Source organism: Malaclemys terrapin, chromosome 14, assembly GCF_027887155.1.
Source record: "Malaclemys terrapin pileata isolate rMalTer1 chromosome 14, rMalTer1.hap1, whole genome shotgun sequence".
NCBI lineage: Eukaryota > Metazoa > Chordata > Testudines > Emydidae > Malaclemys > Malaclemys terrapin.
The window spans coordinates 37,997,973-38,017,404 of NC_071518.1; the positions used below are offsets into that span (position 1 = coordinate 37,997,973).

The window sequence follows — 19,432 nt, forward strand, 5'->3', positions numbered from 1 at the left end:
ACAGAAGAGCAAAAAAGTTGAGGGACAGAGCTATATAGTTCAGTAAAGATCTTCATTTTGAGACACCTTCAACACTGGGATTTCCTATAAACATAGGACTGCAAGAGCTCACAATCCTCCTAGCACCGAGCTGGATTTTGAGATGCTATTCTAAAGTAGCAGTCATGGAAGCTGTGGCATAGTGGATAGTCCTTTTCCCAGTTTGATTTATAGCGCTTTCAGACAGGAATACATTGATTTGAGATTTCAAAAAGAAAGCCCCCTCCACTACTGAACACAGCATTTATCAGAGATTTAGGAAATAGCATGTTCCCATGTCATTTGATATCATGGGGTTATGCAATCAAACATGTAAACAGAGGCACCAGTCAAGTGGACAGTAAACTGTCCTAGGAGTAGGACAAGTTCTAGGCTCACTTCTGCCAGCATATTCCGACATTGTGCTTCATTCCCCATAATCTGTAAAATGCAATTATTTCACCTGCTTCATAGATGCACTTAGATATCTATCCATGTAAAGCATTTTACAAGGCCAAAGTAGTAATATTTATTGTCACCTACTTTATCCAATGGGGCTGTGTCAGCTTAGTATGAAATGGAATATCACCACTAATATTTCCATTATGTGACTGAATAAACCAAAGTGAGCATGAGTTTCTAATTAAACCATACAAAACCAAGTTATCTACTCACTTCTCAATTTCCGGAGCACAGTGAACAAACTCATGGTTCCAGAATTTAAACGCTGGATTTTTTATCAGCTCAATGAAGGTAATGAGGAGACCCCATGGGTGAGGTCTATTTACAATCAGTCGTTCCAACAGTACCCTGAAGAAAAACAAAACAAAACAGGGAAGGCTCACCACAGATCTCCTAGAAGACACTGATATTTACAACACAGCACAGTGAAGAGAACACATTTGCTCTTGCAAGCAGCATCAAATTGCACTAGGTGTTCTTGTTCTATAGCACTAGACCGTAACATTATACAACTCAGCATAACACCTGCCTCCCAGTCATTTAATTTCAAGCAAAGTGAAAAGTTGAACTATAAAGGTTGTGAATGTAACTGCCCCTCCTCACCTCGTGATCTGTTCCTGGATAGCCTCAGTATTGGCCTCTGCAAATAGGTAAAGCATGGTACAACTGAAATAGTGTGTATGGCTGTTTGGGTACCGCAGCTGATTGGCAATTGCATTCAAGAAGAGGTACCGACCTGGAAAGAGAAAGTAGGTGTTTAATAGGAAGTAGTTTCCCTTACACAACATAGTGGAACAAGGAAGCACCCTAGCACTGCTAAAGGATTCAGATGTATGGTTCTGCACTACACAGTTTAAAGAAACTTCAGTAAAAAGCTAAAAAAAGTTAGGGTGCTTCACAACATTGATCCCAGCTGGAGTTCTTGTACCAAGAATTTGGGCTTCCTCTTCATGACATTTGTTGCAAAGCAGTACTCCCCCTCAGGTTTGCAGCTGTCCCAGGAGGGCTGAACAAGATTCTTTCATTGTATGGATTCAAAATTCTCAGACAAAGCAACATTCCTACACCAAATTTAGACTCTTCTAATACATTAATATTCATAACACACTTTGGAAGATGAGAGTTTCAAAGTGAAGTGTTACATGCCAAGTATTATCCGGTTATAACACTTCTTATATTTCACAAGCCAAGCAGGTGTAACTAACTCTTTTGCAATCTTACCCTCTACTACTTATCTTGGATGGATGCTATTTATTAAATCCTCCCAGGACAGAGATACCAGTTTTAGTGTCGATTACTCCAGACTCTAGAGAACATGACGCTTGTCTCTATCCTGAAGCAAAGCTCATTGCACTTAAGGATTATACTGCGTAAAGGGGGTGGGAGGGTGACTAGCTGATCTCAGCACATTAAATTAGTCTCCAGTAGAGGAGAGAATCAATATTTCTCTAAGAGTCAAAACCTAGTTCACTCCAAAATTAACTTTTTATACTTCGCGAATAGTCAATGTGTTTCAGATAAGTTTAGTTCCAATAAAATATTTTTAGTGTATTCAGAACTCTATTGTAATGCAGTGTTGCTTAATAAAAAACCACTAGCAGTTAAGTGGTATTTCAGTTTTTGCCATAGTACCCAGAGCTAATCTGCTCTCTTAACTAAGAAAGTTTCAAGAACCATTTCAGGCTAGAAGCAAACAAGTGATCCAGAGAAGTTCTGCTTACCTTCTGTGTCCAGATCCACAGCCAAGTTCTGGAAAATGTCCATGTGAGCTGAATGGGTGATCGTGCTCATCGAGGGTGTGCTGCCTTTGTTGTGAATATGTGCAATAGCCTGAGTGCCTACGTAGAGCACCAGTGCATTAATCAGCTGGATGTTGTAGCGATTGCCAGGTTCATTGGATACCTGGGGGGCACAGCACGAGAGAAAGGTGAGCTTTTTACAATCCTTCAGAGTTCTTAGGGACTGGGTGAAGGGAATGATTTGGAGAGATTTTCAGCATTCAAATATCTGCTTTATGCAGAAAGCAATGTCTAATTAGAAATCTAAAGTCTGAAATTTGGGTTTCTTACTTTGTAGATAGTGCTTGCCAATACCTCTCTACACTAAAGAGAGAGAGAGACCCGAGACAGACCCTCTGTATTAAATTAGAGCCTAAACTAGGTCTTAATATCCAACTTTTAGTACCCAACTCTGTTGCAAGTCAAGCTTTGCAGTTACTGAATTCACATTTAACATACACTGAAGTGGGCTTTAGCTTCCATGGCCTCCTTTTCAGAAGTGTTTGTGTCTACATGTAACATTTGAAATTGCATGAACCCATGTACCAATCTGAATGTATAATCACACAAATAAAGGAATTTCCATTAACAAGTGACTCAAAAGCAAATTCTGACTTGAACTTGTTTAAATCGGTTTTAGAAACCAATTAGTTGAGGTGAATTCAATAAAGTCTGGTAAGAGTCACAGAATATCAGGGTTGGAAGGGACCTCAGGAGGTCATCTAGTCCAACCCCCTACTCAAAGCAGGACCAATCCCCAGACACATTTTTACCCCTGATCCCTAAATAGCCCCCTCAAGGATTGAACTCACAACCTTGGGTTTAGCAGGCCAATACTCAAGCCACTGAGCTATCCCTCACCCTATACTTAACTGACATGGAAAGCAATGAACAGGATGTCAAGGTTAAAAGCGCTAAGCCGATTTGAGAACTGCTGAAAAGACAGCCTGGACACCTCCTAAGCCAGCTGGCTCTCACTGCAGGAGAAAACCATCAGAACACACTGTCTGGGGAATTTTTGCCAATTTATGCACTGAAGCAGTTTCAGGAGGAGGAGTTTATGGTACCCTGAATGGCAAGTGAAATCCTACTTTTCTACAGGACTAAGATGGACTCTTCTCAAAGCTACATTGCTTGAGAATCACTGCAGTTAACACTCCCGCTGTCAAAACACCACATCATCTTTGGTGATACTAAATTATCCAAGATTTCTATTTGTAGTGCATTGGGAAACGCACTGAGTATCTAGCAGGAAAGAACATTTTTGGAGGCTCTTATCCCCGTCACATCTGCCAAACATTACATCACAGTATTTTATACCTGTTGAGTCACATTAACTCACTTCCTACATGGTTTTCAGCCTCCGACTCTAAAAACGTTTTCAGGGATGGATCCACTAACCTGTAGATTGCTGCGCAAGTCAGACAGGAAAGTGACAGGCGAGCGAGTTTTGAGATAGGAATCCAAATCTTTTTTGAACTGAGGTGGCATCACTCCAGTAAAGTTGGTGAGTATTCGTGGTGCAATATTAATCTCACTTAACATGTCCACCTGCCAAAGAAAAACTCCATTAGTAATCCTTTAACGAATTCCTGCTATTTAAAACCAAAAATTATGGTTGCACGACTTCCTAAGGAAAGGAAGTTTGAGTTCAGCATACCAGCCACTCCTATCTACACATTTTTATAGCAGAAGGTAGAACATGAAATTCAATTCCCCTGGTGCACTGCTGGAGCTCTTGATCTTTGTTTTCAGACTTCAAAATAGCTGGTTCCTTAATCTGATGTCACTTATAAATTGCTGAAGACTGGATACGTCATAGACTGGTAATGGGATACACAGCCTGACCTCTCTAAATCAACTGTCTGAAATCAGCCCAGACTGGTAGCATTCAAAGATAGTGACGGATATCTGTGTGAAGTGGAATTGGAAGTCTTATTCTAGCTCCCAGAGAATGAGTCCACATCAAGAAACTGCCACCCACATTCGGTTCTCTTTTCTGCAGCCCCAGCAAGGAAGACTAAAACAAAGTGGGCCATTAAAAATCATCACTCCTGCCACTTCCAGAGGTGGTTCATGCCATAAGGGATGACATGTTGGGGCTTGTGGGGAAGCTCACACTGCTGCAGCTGTACCCATTATGTGGATTAGACAACTATGGTCTTCAGGATTTAAATAGGTCAAAGCAGTAATTCTATTAAAATTTACTGACACTTCAGAATGGCTGATCTAAAAAAATTCTAACTGGAGACAGGAAGTAACTAATGTGTATTCTGAGAAGAGAGTCATAAGTACACCATGCAGAGAGAGCACTTCATTTTTTTGATCCAGTAGAGAGGACAATTGCTCTTCTCACTGGTTGCTCAACTGGATTCCAGCCAAGCATACACCAGGGTGGATGAAATGTACTGTACACCTCCAACTTCTAGAAAGCAGAGCAAGAAATGAAGTGCAAGTTGTCAATTGAGCTCTGTTTAACGGACTTTCTTCCTTTAAGAAAAATGGAGCATACTGAACCAACATGGAAGACTTCCAAAGTAGTCAGTGGTTTCACACATAAGCGAACAGGAGGTAAACTAGTGTAGTACACACACCTGGAATGCTAGAGAAGGGAGCACTAATCCCAGTATCATACCTCCACTGATCTTAAGTGTGGCCTCAACATCTTTGCTCCAGTGTTTAGTAGTCAAGCATGATCAAGAAAGCCTCTATTTGCTTCAGATTTTCATACCCAAAACCCTTATGGTATTTTACTGTGAGAAACCGGATTTCCTATTTAATGCTCCTCAGCTGAGCTCAGAAAGCCAAAGGCCCTGATCCAGCAATTGAATCCGTACAGGCAGACCCCTGCAGCCATGCAAAGATCCACTGGCATCAGTGAAGCGCCACAGGTGCAAATGTCTGTCCATGTGGATCAGACTGCAGGGCTAGGGACTTGGACTTTTATGTTCTACAGGATGAGGACTGAGTCTCTCTCTTTGGAAAGTCTCTAGCACATTGAGTGTTACAGCAATATCAATTAAACGCTTTTATACCAAGTTATAATTATAACAGGCTATTTAATTAATTCTAATGATGAATTGCATCTCCAAAGTGTTAAATACTTTAGGAACTTCTAGGTTGTTGTGTTTATCAAAATAGGACTTTGTTTCTGAAGTTTCACGCCCTTTCATATTGAATTTAAAAGAACCCATGCAATCAAGTTTCCCATTGTTTCCGTGTGTGATAGTTTGACAGGGCATGCTACCTACTTTTAGGTTGGGAGTGAAAGGGTCTGGAAGCCTCATGTTACGTGGGAAGGCACTCAGGATCAGATTCCTTAGTTGGATACAGTTTGGTGGGATCACATCACAGAACCCATAGTGGTAGTCACAAAGGAATTCTGGGAAATCATGCAATAAGACCAGCAACACACGCAGAGTGCCCTACAAAAGAAAAAGAGAATGCAGCATGTAATTAGCAGGTTCTGAGCTTCCCCCAACAGCAACTGTACCACAGCCAGACAAGCAAAAAGGGAAGAGGAGACCTTTTTCTTCCTGATGCATCATGTAATCAAAGTTTCTTCTTCCCGGTAATGAATTTAATAAGGCAGTGTCTAGCAGACAAATCCATTCCCTGGTCTCCAGTGTCTTACAGCTTACTATCAAACTCTGATCAGTTACCTGTGATTAATAGTGCAAGTACTGATCTCCTGACCAGTGTCAATACCTAAACTGTACTTAAATTAACCTCTAACTCACAAAAGACAGAGGATTTAAATAAAAAAAGTTAAATGTTTATATTCAGCTAACAAAAACAAGTTACTTTCCACTGCACTCTAACCCATCTTCAAAGTGCTTTCCTGGAAAATACCTGCATCAGCCAGAACGGTTTACCTTGTAGAGAATTTGCATAGGTTTAGTGAGTTCCACATTTCTAAGGAAAGGAGCCAAGTACTTGAAGAGATCAATTAGCAGCTGGGCATACATAGGCCACCCCTGCCAAGAGAAAACCATCACATAAGTAATGTATAAACAAAAGCAATTAAACCTAGATTATTACAGTTTGGTCAAAAGCAGAGTAAAATAGAGACACAGCATGTTTAGACTTATCCCCATATAAATTTGAAAAGATTATTTGCACTAGGACTAGTCAATGACTACAGTACAGCTCCAGTTTTCTGAGGGTCTCAGGGTTACCTGGAATATGTATTTAAAAGAGTCTTCCTCTATAGAATCTCAGGGTTAGAAGGGACCTCAGGAGGTCATCTAGTCCCACCCCCTGCTTGAAGCAGGCCCAATCCCCAAACAGATTTTTGCCCCAGATCCCTAAATGGCCGCCTCAAGGATTGAACTCCCAACCCTGGGTTCAGCAGGTCAATGCTCAAACCACTGAGCTATCCCTCCCCGCCTAACTGACATGGAAAGCAATGAACTGTACAAGCTCTGACAGTGACAGAAAGCTTATGGGTAAATTTGATGATTTGGTTTACAGTGGAAACCCTTATTTACAAAATTCCCCAGTTACCCAAAGCTTGACAGTTTATTGAAACAGGGTCACCCCTCCATACAGTTGTTAGTTACTGTGAATACAGAAAACTACATGTGAAGACATGCTACTAATGCACGTCAAAAAAAAGTAAGATGTGAAACAGCATCAAATCACTTAGGCACCCTTCTCAGTAAGAGTTTTATAATGTATAGAAGAAACTGCAGCCAAACCTTCTGCTGTGGTGTATGCGCCAGCATTCTCGCAATAAATATCCGATGGGAAATCAGTTCCAGCCAGGCATAAACAAAACCCGGAGCTTTCGTAGGCCTCAGGATGTGAAATGTGTTACTGAAAGAAAAAAGTTAAAGCTGATTAAGAGAGCACAGCGGTAACACTGGTTTTCACAAATGTGAGAGAATGTACATAGTAAGAGACATTAGCATCTACATTTTACTAATAACCTCCATGAATAATGAATTAGACAATACACGATACTATGTTACAAAAATGATCAGAGCTGCCACTATGGAGCTGTCAAGTTACTGTTAAATCCAAGTCCTCACCCTATTAGAAAGGGTAAGTTCTCGCCAACAGCCATTCATTTAGAAGTACGTACCAGAAGGCTGTAAGGGTCTGGAAGTTGATGGTCTCCAGCACATGTTCAGGAGCATTTAATTCTAACAGCAACATGATGAAAATGCGGTGGTAAGGAAGCTGCTGAAACTCACTCTGCCGAACATCATGGTCCTGGAGCAGAACTCCCACCACTATACCAAGCACCTAAAGAAATGAACCAGCAAGCTTCACTGTTTTTGACCTGTCAATTGTAGAAACCATTTCACTAATCAAAGCCTGCATTCTGAGTACTAATGAAGAGCTGAAAGCCATTTTGGTAACCGGAGTGCACCATATTGATTGTCCATTAAGCGTCCAGCTCAGCGTCAAACAGATCTGAGTTCCCACCCAGCCAATGGTGTTTATTGTGGGTTTCAGCTTTAAGCTATTTTTGTATTTTTTAAATCTGACTGCATTGGCCTTTTCAGCAACAAAGGAGGAAGTTCGATACCCTGGTTCCACATCACAGAGAAAGCTACCTAGCTTAGCCTGCAGCCCTGCCTATACCCCATTTTAAGAGTCATCTGAAAGTTTTAGGTCCCATCTCAGACGGACTGCCCCACCCCAAGTTAAGGCCCATGTTTTAGCTCATAAGCAGAAATACATCAGGTGATGTAATCTAGGAATGTCAAGAACTGCTTGGAAGAGGGAGGATTTCCAACCTTGTTCAGTAGGTTAATCTTTGTGACCGTGTTGGTTGCCTCCCCAGAGTGCTTCACTAGCAGTGCAATAAGCCGCACAAAGGCATCCAGGTTGTGGTAGCATTTGGCTCTGATCATGGTGGGATTGGCGGCTGGATTGTGCTGCTGCTCGGCCTGAGCACGATAGCTGATTTCAACACACATTTCAGTGCAAAGACGAAAGAACCGAGTTATCAGGTCATCCGTTTTCAGGATTCCTTGCTGGTGCATCTATTACGAGGACAAGAAAAACCCTCAGAACTACAGAATATGGTAATTTTAAAAAAAACACTTCACTGTTATACTGAAGCAAACAAGTAACAGTTTTATGATAATTCATCTGCCATGCAACATGGATGTAACTACTGCCTTTCTTTTTACAGTGATGTAGCTATGAGATTACCTCCTCCACTTACTCCCCAAAACAGAGGCTTCTAAAACAAATGGGAACAGCTAGAGAGTTAAAGCTGTGCTCCTACATAAAAATACTTTATCAATGGCACCTGCTTCTAAAGGAGAAAAATATCATGTGATCCTCCTTTCAACCATCAGAGCTAATGAAGTGTGGTTCAATATCAGTGCAGCAGTATCCTTCCTCTGCTACTGGTGGCTTAAGCCTTGGAAGGAGGAGAAGTAGAGGCAAGCGTTCAAGTTGCCCCACTTTTAGGAGCCCACAGATTGCATCAGAGTTATTGGGGGTGGTAAAGTTTGCCTGATGCCTTGTTGGACTATAGTGCTACAAATCTACTTGTTAACTCATAGTTGGATACTGCACTTCACTGTTCAGAACAAGTTTTTCATAGGAACATAACATTCAAAAGGAATGCTAGACTCTGCATAGTTTCAATGGCCAGTGCCTGTATCTCTAGATAAAAATATCTTTTGAGTTTGTTACCAAAGTACAAGGTTAAACAGGAATAAGCTATTAATTCAGATTAGTAGTGGACACCAACTTTGCAGTTCTTGGACAAACCACCTTTTTGGAAGTTACAACAGCTATGCTGTCAGTGTACTTAAAAGCAGCAGAAATTCTACTGCAGTGAAACTGGCATGAGTAGCCATGTCAAACTTTCAGGGGAAGCTTCTAGAACTTATGAAGTGGCTTTTGAAAAGTGCAGGTACATGCCTGCTTTGTTGTAAGACACGTGCTCCTTGATTTAAAGCAGCGTTGGGGAAAGAGGTGATAGTATTTAATGAAAGCAGCCAACAGACAGTTTTGAGCCCTATCCCCTTGTCCAATTGTTACCGGAGCTTTTTTAAAAAAAAGAAGAGTCTCATGTAACTTCACAAGGAAAAAGTCAAGACTACAGCAAAGCATTTCAGTTATTTCAAGCCTTTCCAAATAAAGGCTTATGAAATATATAGCAGCCCTAATGAAATTTGTTCAGAGTGTAAAGTAGCCCAAAATTTCACCAAAGCCATTTTCTTATTGTTCATTGAGGGGGCAGAAGTGGGACTGAAATAGCTCATGCAGAGTGGAGGTAGAGAAACATGCTACGAAGAGTTCTGTACAAGACCCATGAAGGGCTGTTACATGCCAAGAGGCAGAAAGAGTGTACACAACGTAAGTTACTCCGTAAAGACCGAATGTGATGGCAAGGGAGCACAAGTTAAACAAAAATCAATATGGTGCAAGTTGTAACATACACAATATCTATCTTTATAAAGAGCATCACCATATAGCATTTAGAGCCAGACAGAAAGTGAGACGTTAGCATAAACGTAGATGCTCTCTTGTATGGGCTAGAGTGTTTTTACAGACGGTTATCTGCCTCACTCAAACAAACATGTTTTGGCACAGGGAAGGGGGATCTTCTAGGCTGCAGGTAGGGTAGTAAAGTCCCTTCCATAGAGGGTGTATGGAGTAGCCCAGGTTGTGCAAGATTTGTTTTTATCCATACTGCACTACCACCTCAAGGAAAGAGGATTAAAAATTCTTGTTGCGTTCGATCAGCACAGAGAATAGAATCTTACAGCCAAGGGCCTGCCAGGAGCTACCTGACAGTTTCAGCCTCCTAGTACTCATACAGCCCCCAATCTCTCATAGAAACCAGGGAAGCAAAGAGGCCCCACCACCTGGAGCCTATAAAAAGGAGACAGAGCTGACAAAGTGAACATAGTTACGTGATTGAGCTGCATTTTCAATAGCCCCACACAAGCCATGAAAAGTAGGTACCTCTCTATATGCCACATAAAAGCATTCAGAGAAAAAGAGCAAAGCACAACACTAGTTTCTTGGTCCCATCATACAAAAAAGGAGCCACATAAGTGATCCTTTTATGTCTGTCAGAGTTCATAGCCATGTCAGCAATACTTCACAGCTATCAGTAGCCAAAGCAGCTGATCAGATAGTGAGTAGCAATTTAGTTCCCATCCATCACAAGGAAAACATTGACTATTTAAACTAGGGACATCTGTGCCATGACCTGGCCTGAAGCCAGACTGAAGAGAGTACAGGAAGTTTGAGAGCCGCAACTCCGGCAATGCTTGTCAACCTCAAGTGAAGAGATTACAAGCTAGATTAGATTACTCATATTAAGAAAGGGTGTGGGGGCTTCTAGTTAGAGCTGACCCAAACAGATGGATAAAGAAAGCAATACCCCTTAGCTGGACTCCATTCCGCTTGCCCTGGCCTCTCAGTGAGACACCTGAACTCCAGTTTAGGTTTCATATAGCTGTTGCTTTGTGGCTGGTCAGTCTTCTGTGGAATATCTAGGTTCTCACTGCTTAGTTTTGAAGTGGGAAGTGACATCTGCAGTCAATCTACAGAGTAAATTGGGAACTTCCTCTCCTTGCAGCCATGGCTAAATTGACTTTGTAGCAAGTGCAGCTGTAACTGCAAATTCTATTTTAGCGTAAGTCTTGCTGCCAGTTTACAACATATGTCAAACCGTTGCATTTTTGACCATATCCAAAGAGTGAAAGTCAGTAGAAACACTGGCCTACTTAAATCTCACTTCTCTTCACTGCAATCCCCATCTACTTCCTCCCCTCCCCCAAGTGGGTGGAGTTCCAACTCTTCAGGCAACCCTGTAGTCATGTATGTCAAAGTAGAAGCAAGAGGAATGGCATCAAGTTTAGAAACCATTTTAACCCATCCAGTTTAACAGTTTCCTCCAAAAACAAATGGATAAAAATTGAAGGCATTTCCTGTTCAGGTAGGACAAAGCAATCAGATGCACTTCCACCCACCAGACATTGGTTTCTCTAGACTGACTTTGCCACACAGTTTCTGCTAAGTGTAGGGGAGAAGCAATGTTAAGCCAAATTTCGTTTGACAGAGCTGTCAGAGCTATTACCAAGATCTGTCTCATTAGAAGCTCTCCTGCTACTAGATTTACCCAATAGAATCACAACCTGCACTGACAATTTGTTGCTGTAGTAACTGAATTGGAACAGCACTCACTGAAGGGAGGAGAGATTTTCCACTAAAGTCTCTTTCATCAGTGATAAGGAAAAACATATGCCGTAGCACATAAGCTAGACAGAATTTTGATAGCGGTCATACTCATGAAAACTTCAAAAGGATGTTTAACACTGATACATAACACTGTGCTTTAACATTGAGGGCATCACACCCTACTTATGTCGAATAAAAAGCACCTTTCTTTCCAAAAGCTCTACCTGTCCAACAAACGCAGAGAAAGCTTTGGTACTGTCACGGCCAGCTGCAGCTGAATGGTAGAGATTCACCCATTCCCTCAGTAGATACTCTGCCTTCTCCCTCAGGCCTGGTGGATCATCATACTCAGAGGCTTGGGAGATCCCAGAATGCATCATGAAGTTAGGGCCTCCATGAGCACGGTCAATCATTGCTTCATAGTTGGATCGGACCACTTCCATCAACTGGGGTAACCTAGTGAAACAGACCCAAATTAAGAATTCGTCTATACATTTTTATTTTTGGGAACAGTGCGTAAATGTGAAGCTACTGAGAATAAATTAAAAGCCTATTTCAAGCCACTTAGCAACTGCCCTTCTGAGACATATAGCACAATGAGACTAATGTAAGGTAATACAATGCTCTGGAAGGAGCTTCCCTATACCGTTGAAATTACCAACTCATTCATAGGGAAAGTCAAATTTTGAAGCCCAGCCCTACTCCCTGAACGTAGTGTTTTGGCAGAGCCATCCTTCCCATCACAGGATGAAAGCGTCACTTCCTATGGTTTAGTTGGGCCCTTAGGAGGAGAGGGACCAGTGACAGATGCCACTGTCTAGTAGCCAGATCTGTGATCGTAGAGTAGACTGCACTGAAAGTGTTCCTTATGTAAGATCTCAGACCATCAGAGCAAGTCAAGAGATACTTGGCAGCAGCAACAGAAAGGTTAAGGATAAAAAAAAAGTTAAGTTGGGTTAGAAATCACATGTTAGCTAATACAGGTTTATTCTCTACCAGTCTCTGTCCAATCTAGACAAACCTAAAATGGCTGAGTGAGATACTAAGAGAATCTGTCGGATATCCTGGTGTTGGAATATAGTGCATAGCAGAGCTTTTTCTACCCCAAAGAAAGCCTTATTGCAGTTGCTTTTCCAAAGTGCACACAGGTATATGTGCAAAAGTTTTAAATATAGAAGAGAGTTTCAGGTGGGGAGAACTACATCATTGATATCAAGACAGAACTAGATGAATCTAGTGCAGAAATGTGTCTGACAGGAAATTTAAGTCAGAATATGCAAAAAGAATACAGTTTTAAGCCATTTTAAATCAGATCACTATTGAGCACCTTAGAGAAGTTCATTGACCAGTATTTCAGTCTCACCCTTCTGGAGCATTCCCTCTGGAGTGAGCATTAATCCTCATCAGAGTCTCAATGGTGTGAAATAGATCTGCCTCTGTTACGTGGGCTACACTCCTCTCATCCACCAACAAGATCCTCACCAACTGCATGGCAAATGCCACTGCCATGTAGTTCAAGCCATTCTCCATTGACTGCCAAGATGGAAAACGTAGTCAAGAATATGAAGTATAAACCCTTTAATGAACTGATTACATGAAGTATGTTCAAAAGGTAAACTCTCACCTGTGCCAAGTGAAGATCGTACTGCTGCATGGTAACAAGGTGATTGCGGATTAGCAGCTCCACAGCTTCTACATTGTACTTATACTCATCCCGGCATTCAATCAAGCATCTAAAAAAATTAGACACCTTTTTATACATGCTTGTTTAGCCTCGCTGGACTTGTTAGAAAAATGGGATGCCTCAAGAAGGCTATAGACTTGAGACATTGATTTATTGTTCAGCTCTAACAGAGATATCCTCTACAGGGTTAACCAAGTCAGTGTTTGATCTTAATAGTCAGCTGCACCCCAGAGCAGTCTAAGCTTCACCAAATCTTTGCTCTGGTCAGTCCTTTTTAAAGGCTTTTTACACTGAATCGATGAAGCTCTATTTCCAAAGCATGGAAAGTGGCACGTCTACCTACCACGCACTCCTGGAATCAGTCTCTAGTAGAATCCAACACAACATGCAGGAGAGACTTATTCAAACTAGATTCTCTATTTAAAGAGTGACAAAACTGTCACGCCTGAGGTATGTTTAAACCTTTTAATAAAAGTAGGTTCCTATCAAACTCTAGGGCAAAGGAGCAATACTTAGTCACCTAGTTTTAGTTCATCATATACAAGACAAACGAAGTGAAAAATTATGTAGGAGTTAGTCTTTTGTACAGTTATACCATTTTACACACAAGTGTTCTGGAATCACAAATGGTAACTCAACAAGACTAGAGGACAAGTCTTGAGGTATTCAAACAAGTGTTCTCTTCCTCCCATTACTAACCTGGTGATCTGCTTGTTACACCATGGCGACCCATAGGCACGGCCATCCTGCAGAGCTTTCAGTACAAGTAGGTGACACTCACGGTAGCGGAGCAGGAGGTCAGCATCTGCACCACTGGTGGCATCCAGTAAGCCCTCAACAGCCTAGAAGAGAAGCAGCTGGTCAGCACATATGGAAAACCCAGTCCTCCACTACTGCCTCCTGAAAAATCAATGAACTTTAAGTACTTTTCTCCAAAAGCAGTTATTAACCTTAAAATGTGGCAGCTGCAATATTATCCAAAAACCTGTGATCTCCGCTCATGCCATAATATCCAGAAAGGTCTTGTATAAGTTTACAAGAGAGGGCATCTAGGTAACTGCTCGTGCTCCACAAAGGTTTTAACAAAGTATTCTGCAGGTCTCTACCACATCTTAAAAAGAAGAACAGGAGTACTTGTGGCACTACAGTCCACGAAAGCTTATGCTCTAATAAATTTGTTAGTCTCTAAGGTGCCACAAGTACTCCTGTTCTTCTTTTTGCGGATACAGACTAACACGGCTGTTACTCTGAAACTTACCACATCTTAGTGATTTTATATAAACACTAAACAGCAAGAAAAAATTTGCAATTCTTTGGGCTGCAACATCAATAAGCCAATGTCTTTTCATCAAACTCAGGTTCTAGAGTCTAATTCTATGTCTGGCTCAGATAAGAACGTGGATGAAAATAAACTGGGTGAGAAGATACCTCTGTTGATAGAAGTAAGCATTCCGACAATCTACATTAGTAGAAGTGGCCAGTTCAGGTGAGGCTTAACACATGACTAAAAGAAGAACTTACCCTGCATTACACTAGGAGGGCAATCAGCTTATAGATCAATTTAGCTGATCAAGGTGCAGTCTAGGCTCCTGCCAAGACCTAGTCAAGACAAAACCAGTAGAGGGTGTCCACACCGTCTACTGAGGATGTAAAACTATTTTCACGACTGGTTTTCAGCTTTTAGCACTATCATTGTTCCCGTATTGTAAGAGAGCAGTGGCACTTGAGTGTCTTAATACTAGTTTCCTCACAGAGCTTGCAAGATTCTTCTGCATTTGTCATCTCTAGACACTCATCACTATAAAGCCATACATACCATGCTCAGACCCTAGGTTAAGCGTATTGTAATATGCTCTACTTCGTGTTACCCTTGATGTTTCAATTATTGCAGTATAGCCCCTGTGCTCAGCGCTATTAGTTCTGTCTACTTCCAGGTGCAACTCAAAAGTACTGATGAACCTATTTAAAGGAATCCAAGTTGATCTGGAAGCACATTAAGAGACTGGCTCTTGCACTTTAAGTGCAAGAGCATCCCAGTTGATCTTAACTATGTTCCACAGACTTAATTCTCCCAGCTACAGGGTCTCAGTGGGGAACCTCTATAGTGTTGGAATTTGTTCCCCTTGGTGACTTGCCTAAGTTTGGCATCCTAGAGTGCATGATGCCAAGTGTCTGCATCTTGTGTGTAATCTGTTTTTGCTTCTTTCATTTCTTAACATCTGAAAAAGGCAGTAGTGGTCCTTCAATACAATTCACTGAGTAGTTCCCCACAATATTTGTTCAATTCCAACTATGCATCTGCCAGCTAATAGGCAATCTACTGGCAAAAGGAGTAGTAAAAGCAAACTGAACTGCATATGAGCTGACACAGAACTTGACACTAACCTTCTGGAGCAGTCCAAGCGCGGCTATGGCATCACGGGAGTTACGAGCCACTACTACAGCCTCCAACAGGCTGCGTAAGGCTTGAGCTTGTGGGTTCATGGCCAGGGTATGTGGTATGGATTGTAGGTGTTGTTCCAGTTCTGTCATACATTTATCATAGATCTGTGCTACATCATCTGTAGCCCAAGCTTGCTGTTTTAAAAAAAGTGTATGTGTTTAGTAAGACTTGGCAAGGATTAATTATAAATTATTGTGTGTGGGGGGAGGGGTGTTAAAGAGTAAAACAAGTATGTAGAATTCATTAAATACCAGTTAATCTTTTGACTGCAGTAGAACCTCTGGCACCAGAAAGATGCATCGTAAAGAAGACTCTTAACTCAAATGCCAATGCTTGATTAGTGATATTTTACTTGAATGTACAGTCAGATATTGGTCGCATACTAAGTTGTGTAACTGGCAGAGGCCATCCAAATATCCCACTTTAGTTACAAGTTGGTCCATTAACAAGCTCCCAGAAATACCAGCATTGTTATCCATTTCATTCTCAAAAGTTACATATCTAGTCCTCTCAGATCCATGAGTAAGTAGCACTTCAGAATTCAACACAAAAATATACATGATGTGAGGATGGTGTTAAGTTTCCTTCAATCTGGCTGTAGAGGCCACCGACATCCCTCAAAAAAAGAGTTTTCTGAGTGCCATTAAAGCCTGATTACCCACTGGTATTCTATGTGAAACTCTGCAAGGTTCATCAAAATGGCTTTGATATTTTCAAGCCAACACAGTGTTACAGAAATCTGTACCTTCATAGGTTGAGCCAAGAATCCTGTGGGCTGAGTTAAATCATTGGTAGGCAAGAAGCCGGGGACATTGCGTGCAAACTCTTCATAAACAGCCAGCTGTTTTGGGTCCACACCACCAACCTTTATAATGAAAAAAAGTGGCACGTCCTTTATTTGGCACTGACAGTGAAGAAAAAACTAAAGGGCAAGTTGTGTAACTAGTTCTAATAAGTGACCTATAGCAATAGTTCTCAACCAAGAGTATGCATACCCCTGGGGGTACACAAGTCTTCCGGAGGGGTACATCAACTCATCTAGGTATTTGCCTAGATTAAAAAGGACTAGCTAAATCAGTACAAACTAAAATTTTATACTGCTCTTTATACTGAAATAAGTACAATATTTATATTCCAATTGGTTTATAATTGTATGGTAAAAATGAGAATAAGCAATTTTTCAGCTAGTGTGCTGTGCCACTATTTTTTTGTCTGATTTTGTGAACAAGTAGTTTTTAAGTGAGGTGAAACTTGGGGTATGCAAGACAAACCAGACTCCTGAAAGGGCTACAGTAGTCTGGAAGGTTGAGAGCCACTGACCTATAGAGCATAAACTCAAAGCTGTACACGTGTGGGTATGAGTTCAGTGCAGGGTTGGCGGGAATCCTATATTCCCCACACCCTACTTAACTGCAAAGCAGGAAAATCCCCGTCTATGCTGCTGCACTTAAGTATGCAGCCTATCGATTTCTTTTTGCCACTGAAAATTGTCTGCAGCTTTAGTGAAGTAGATGTCACCTTAGAAGGTGATGAGAAGCAAAAATAGATTAGAAAGATGGAAGACACTCTAGTGACCCTCCTCCACCACCACTGAAGGAGTACTGTAGACAAGCTCTAGAAGGAACATACAATATCCTCAGAGTTGAGAGGAAGGGAAGAGGAGAATTGAATAGTTTATTTCACAAGCAAAGTTGTATATGTTTCAGATACTAAGCAGCTGGATTATTAGCCATGAGACCAAGGCAAAGAAATACTCATCTGCTAAGTGTTGCCACCTCCTCCTGCAGTTTTAAGATTAGGAAGAGAGGGAGAAAACATCACCAAAAATTAAAATTCAGCAAGTCTGTTCTCACCTTCAATCTGATCTGCTCTGGCATCCGTTCAGCCTGGTAAGTTAATACAACAGGATCACAGTACCGACGACCCTCTTGCCTTGCATGCTTTCTGAGCTCAAATTCCTGCAAAAGCAATAATAGAGAGAAGTTGTTGCTAGGTACTGTTTATGTGAAGCCTCTAGAACAGGGGTCGGCAACCTTTCAGAAGTGGTGTGCCGAGTCTACAGTTATTCACTCTAATTTAAGGTTTCGTATGCCAGTAATACATTTAAACGTTTTTAGAAGGTCTCTTTCTAAGTCTATAATATAGAACTAAACTATTGTTGTATGTAAAGTAAATAAGGGTTTTAAAATGTTTAAGAAGCTTCATTTAAAATTACATTAAAATGCAGAGCCCCCCAGACCAGTGGCCAGGACCCGGGCAGTGTGACTGCCACTGAAAGTCAACTCACGTACCGCCTTCGGCACACGTGCCATAGGTTGCCTACCCCTGTGCTAAGAACATAAGAAGGGCCGTACCGGGTCAGACCAAAGGTCCATCTAGCCCAGTATCCTGTCTGCCGACAGTGGCCAATGCCAGGTGCCCCTGAGGGAGTGAACCTAACAGGCAATGATCAAGTGAGCTCTCTCCTGCCATCCATCTCCACCCTCTGACAGAGGGAGGCTAGGGATAGACACTTCTATACTTACAGTTGCCAGCCTCTTGTCCATTTCAGGGCCTGCCTTTTCCACAGCTGTCTTCTGAATGAAGCAACATGCTAATTCACAGTTATCCTGAGCTAACTGTGCAGCTGCCTGCTCCATCATCTCCCTCTGCTGTGGGGATGCTGCCTATTAAAAAACAGTATATTAATGAAGGCTGTAAGTTTCCACTGTAAAATGCATCAGTTAATCTTGAAATCTGAGCCACTGACTATACATAATGCCAGTATCAAACAGGGATGTTCTCATGAACACGAGTCACTTTGCATGAAGTTAAATGCTTTATGTTTTATATTTGATATCAAAACTTTCAGTAAACCATGCAGGTAGGGGAGCTAACAAGCAACTTGATCAAGAAATAAAATCAAGAGGGATCTCCTGTACCTCCAGTGTGCGGAATTAAGGAAGAAAGCCCATCAGTACTAGGCTGACAGAGCAGTCGGTTCCTATGCAGGAGAAAACAAGCTTCATGTTAAACAGTCTATGGCCCACACAAACTAAAAAGTCATCTGCAGCTAGCAGAGTAAGTTGCTCTATTTATTCCAATGGCATGTAAACACTGACCCTAAAAACTTCTTCCAAGTAAATCTGTCAACAACTTCCATCTCCAGAAAGACTATGTGACCACTGCTCTACTTTAGGAAATGAGTCCTGATGGGAACTACAGGTCAAACAGACCTATTTTCAGGAGTACTGCAATGCAAGTTCTGTAATAGGATGTGGGTGCCCAGTACCGCAGAAAACCATGTCAATATGGTTCAGTCAAATTTTCGTATACAACATAGCCTGAACTAGAATGCCAGTATTTTTCTCTTAGCATTTACAATGGGAAGTGTTCAGCAACAGCACAATCTATGCTACATTCAGACAGACAAGAAAGACAGGAAAAAGCATTATGAATCCAGACGTTTTGGAACAGTGTTTTAGGAGCACACACAAGATGTCAAAGCTATCCGAACCATTAGTCTTCCCTCCCCCAATCAGAGTCTACTCCTTTTCTTTACCATTTTCTGAAAACCAGATTGCCTCTTGTAGATATTAAAGATTGGTATTAACCCATTCTAGGGACACAAGCTGGATTTAACAACTGATTTAAGGTTCACCTTCTGCAGTACCTTTTTCTCTGCAGCATTATCTTTTTAATAGCGTAACTTTACAATAACGCTAGTTTGTAATCCAGGAAAATTCTACTTTAATACCCTGTAGCTTCAAGGGTAGAGAAATCCCTGCTGTTTTTAGATTTCTACAAACAAGGATAGTACAAAAAAGTGTCGCATAAGCAGTAAGCCTCTGCAAAACTGAAATAATCCTTGGCTGTCCCTTAATTCAGAAAACCATGTAAACG

The 19,432-nt window shown here is 41.4% G+C and overlaps 1 protein-coding gene across 10 annotated transcripts in view; it reads right to left on the minus strand.

Annotated features, from left to right (window-relative positions):
* CNOT1 (CCR4-NOT transcription complex subunit 1) overlaps positions 1-19,432 on the minus strand; it is a 110,633-nt gene that overhangs the window by 1,055 nt on the left and 90,146 nt on the right. For 6 of the 10 annotated variants that reach the window (XM_054049017.1, XM_054049013.1, XM_054049011.1 and 3 more), the window contains 17 exons: positions 18,076-18,216; positions 17,404-17,508; positions 16,296-16,415; positions 15,493-15,684; positions 13,807-13,949; positions 13,048-13,156; positions 12,787-12,956; positions 11,627-11,879; positions 8,006-8,254; positions 7,345-7,508; positions 6,959-7,076; positions 6,134-6,235; positions 5,510-5,683; positions 3,660-3,809; positions 2,202-2,382; positions 1,084-1,216; positions 694-828 (listed from right to left, as the gene is read on the minus strand). In XM_054049017.1, the coding sequence (XP_053904992.1) occupies positions 694-828; positions 1,084-1,216; positions 2,202-2,382; positions 3,660-3,809; positions 5,510-5,683; positions 6,134-6,235; positions 6,959-7,076; positions 7,345-7,508; positions 8,006-8,254; positions 11,627-11,879; positions 12,787-12,956; positions 13,048-13,156; positions 13,807-13,949; positions 15,493-15,684; positions 16,296-16,415; positions 17,404-17,508; positions 18,076-18,216 (2,639 nt within the window). The remainder of the gene's footprint in view (positions 1-693; positions 829-1,083; positions 1,217-2,201; positions 2,383-3,659; positions 3,810-5,509; positions 5,684-6,133; positions 6,236-6,958; positions 7,077-7,344; positions 7,509-8,005; positions 8,255-11,626; positions 11,880-12,786; positions 12,957-13,047; positions 13,157-13,806; positions 13,950-15,492; positions 15,685-16,295; positions 16,416-17,403; positions 17,509-18,075; positions 18,217-19,432) is intronic. The other 4 variants (XM_054049019.1, XM_054049015.1, XM_054049016.1 and 1 more) reach the window with 1 other exon arrangement.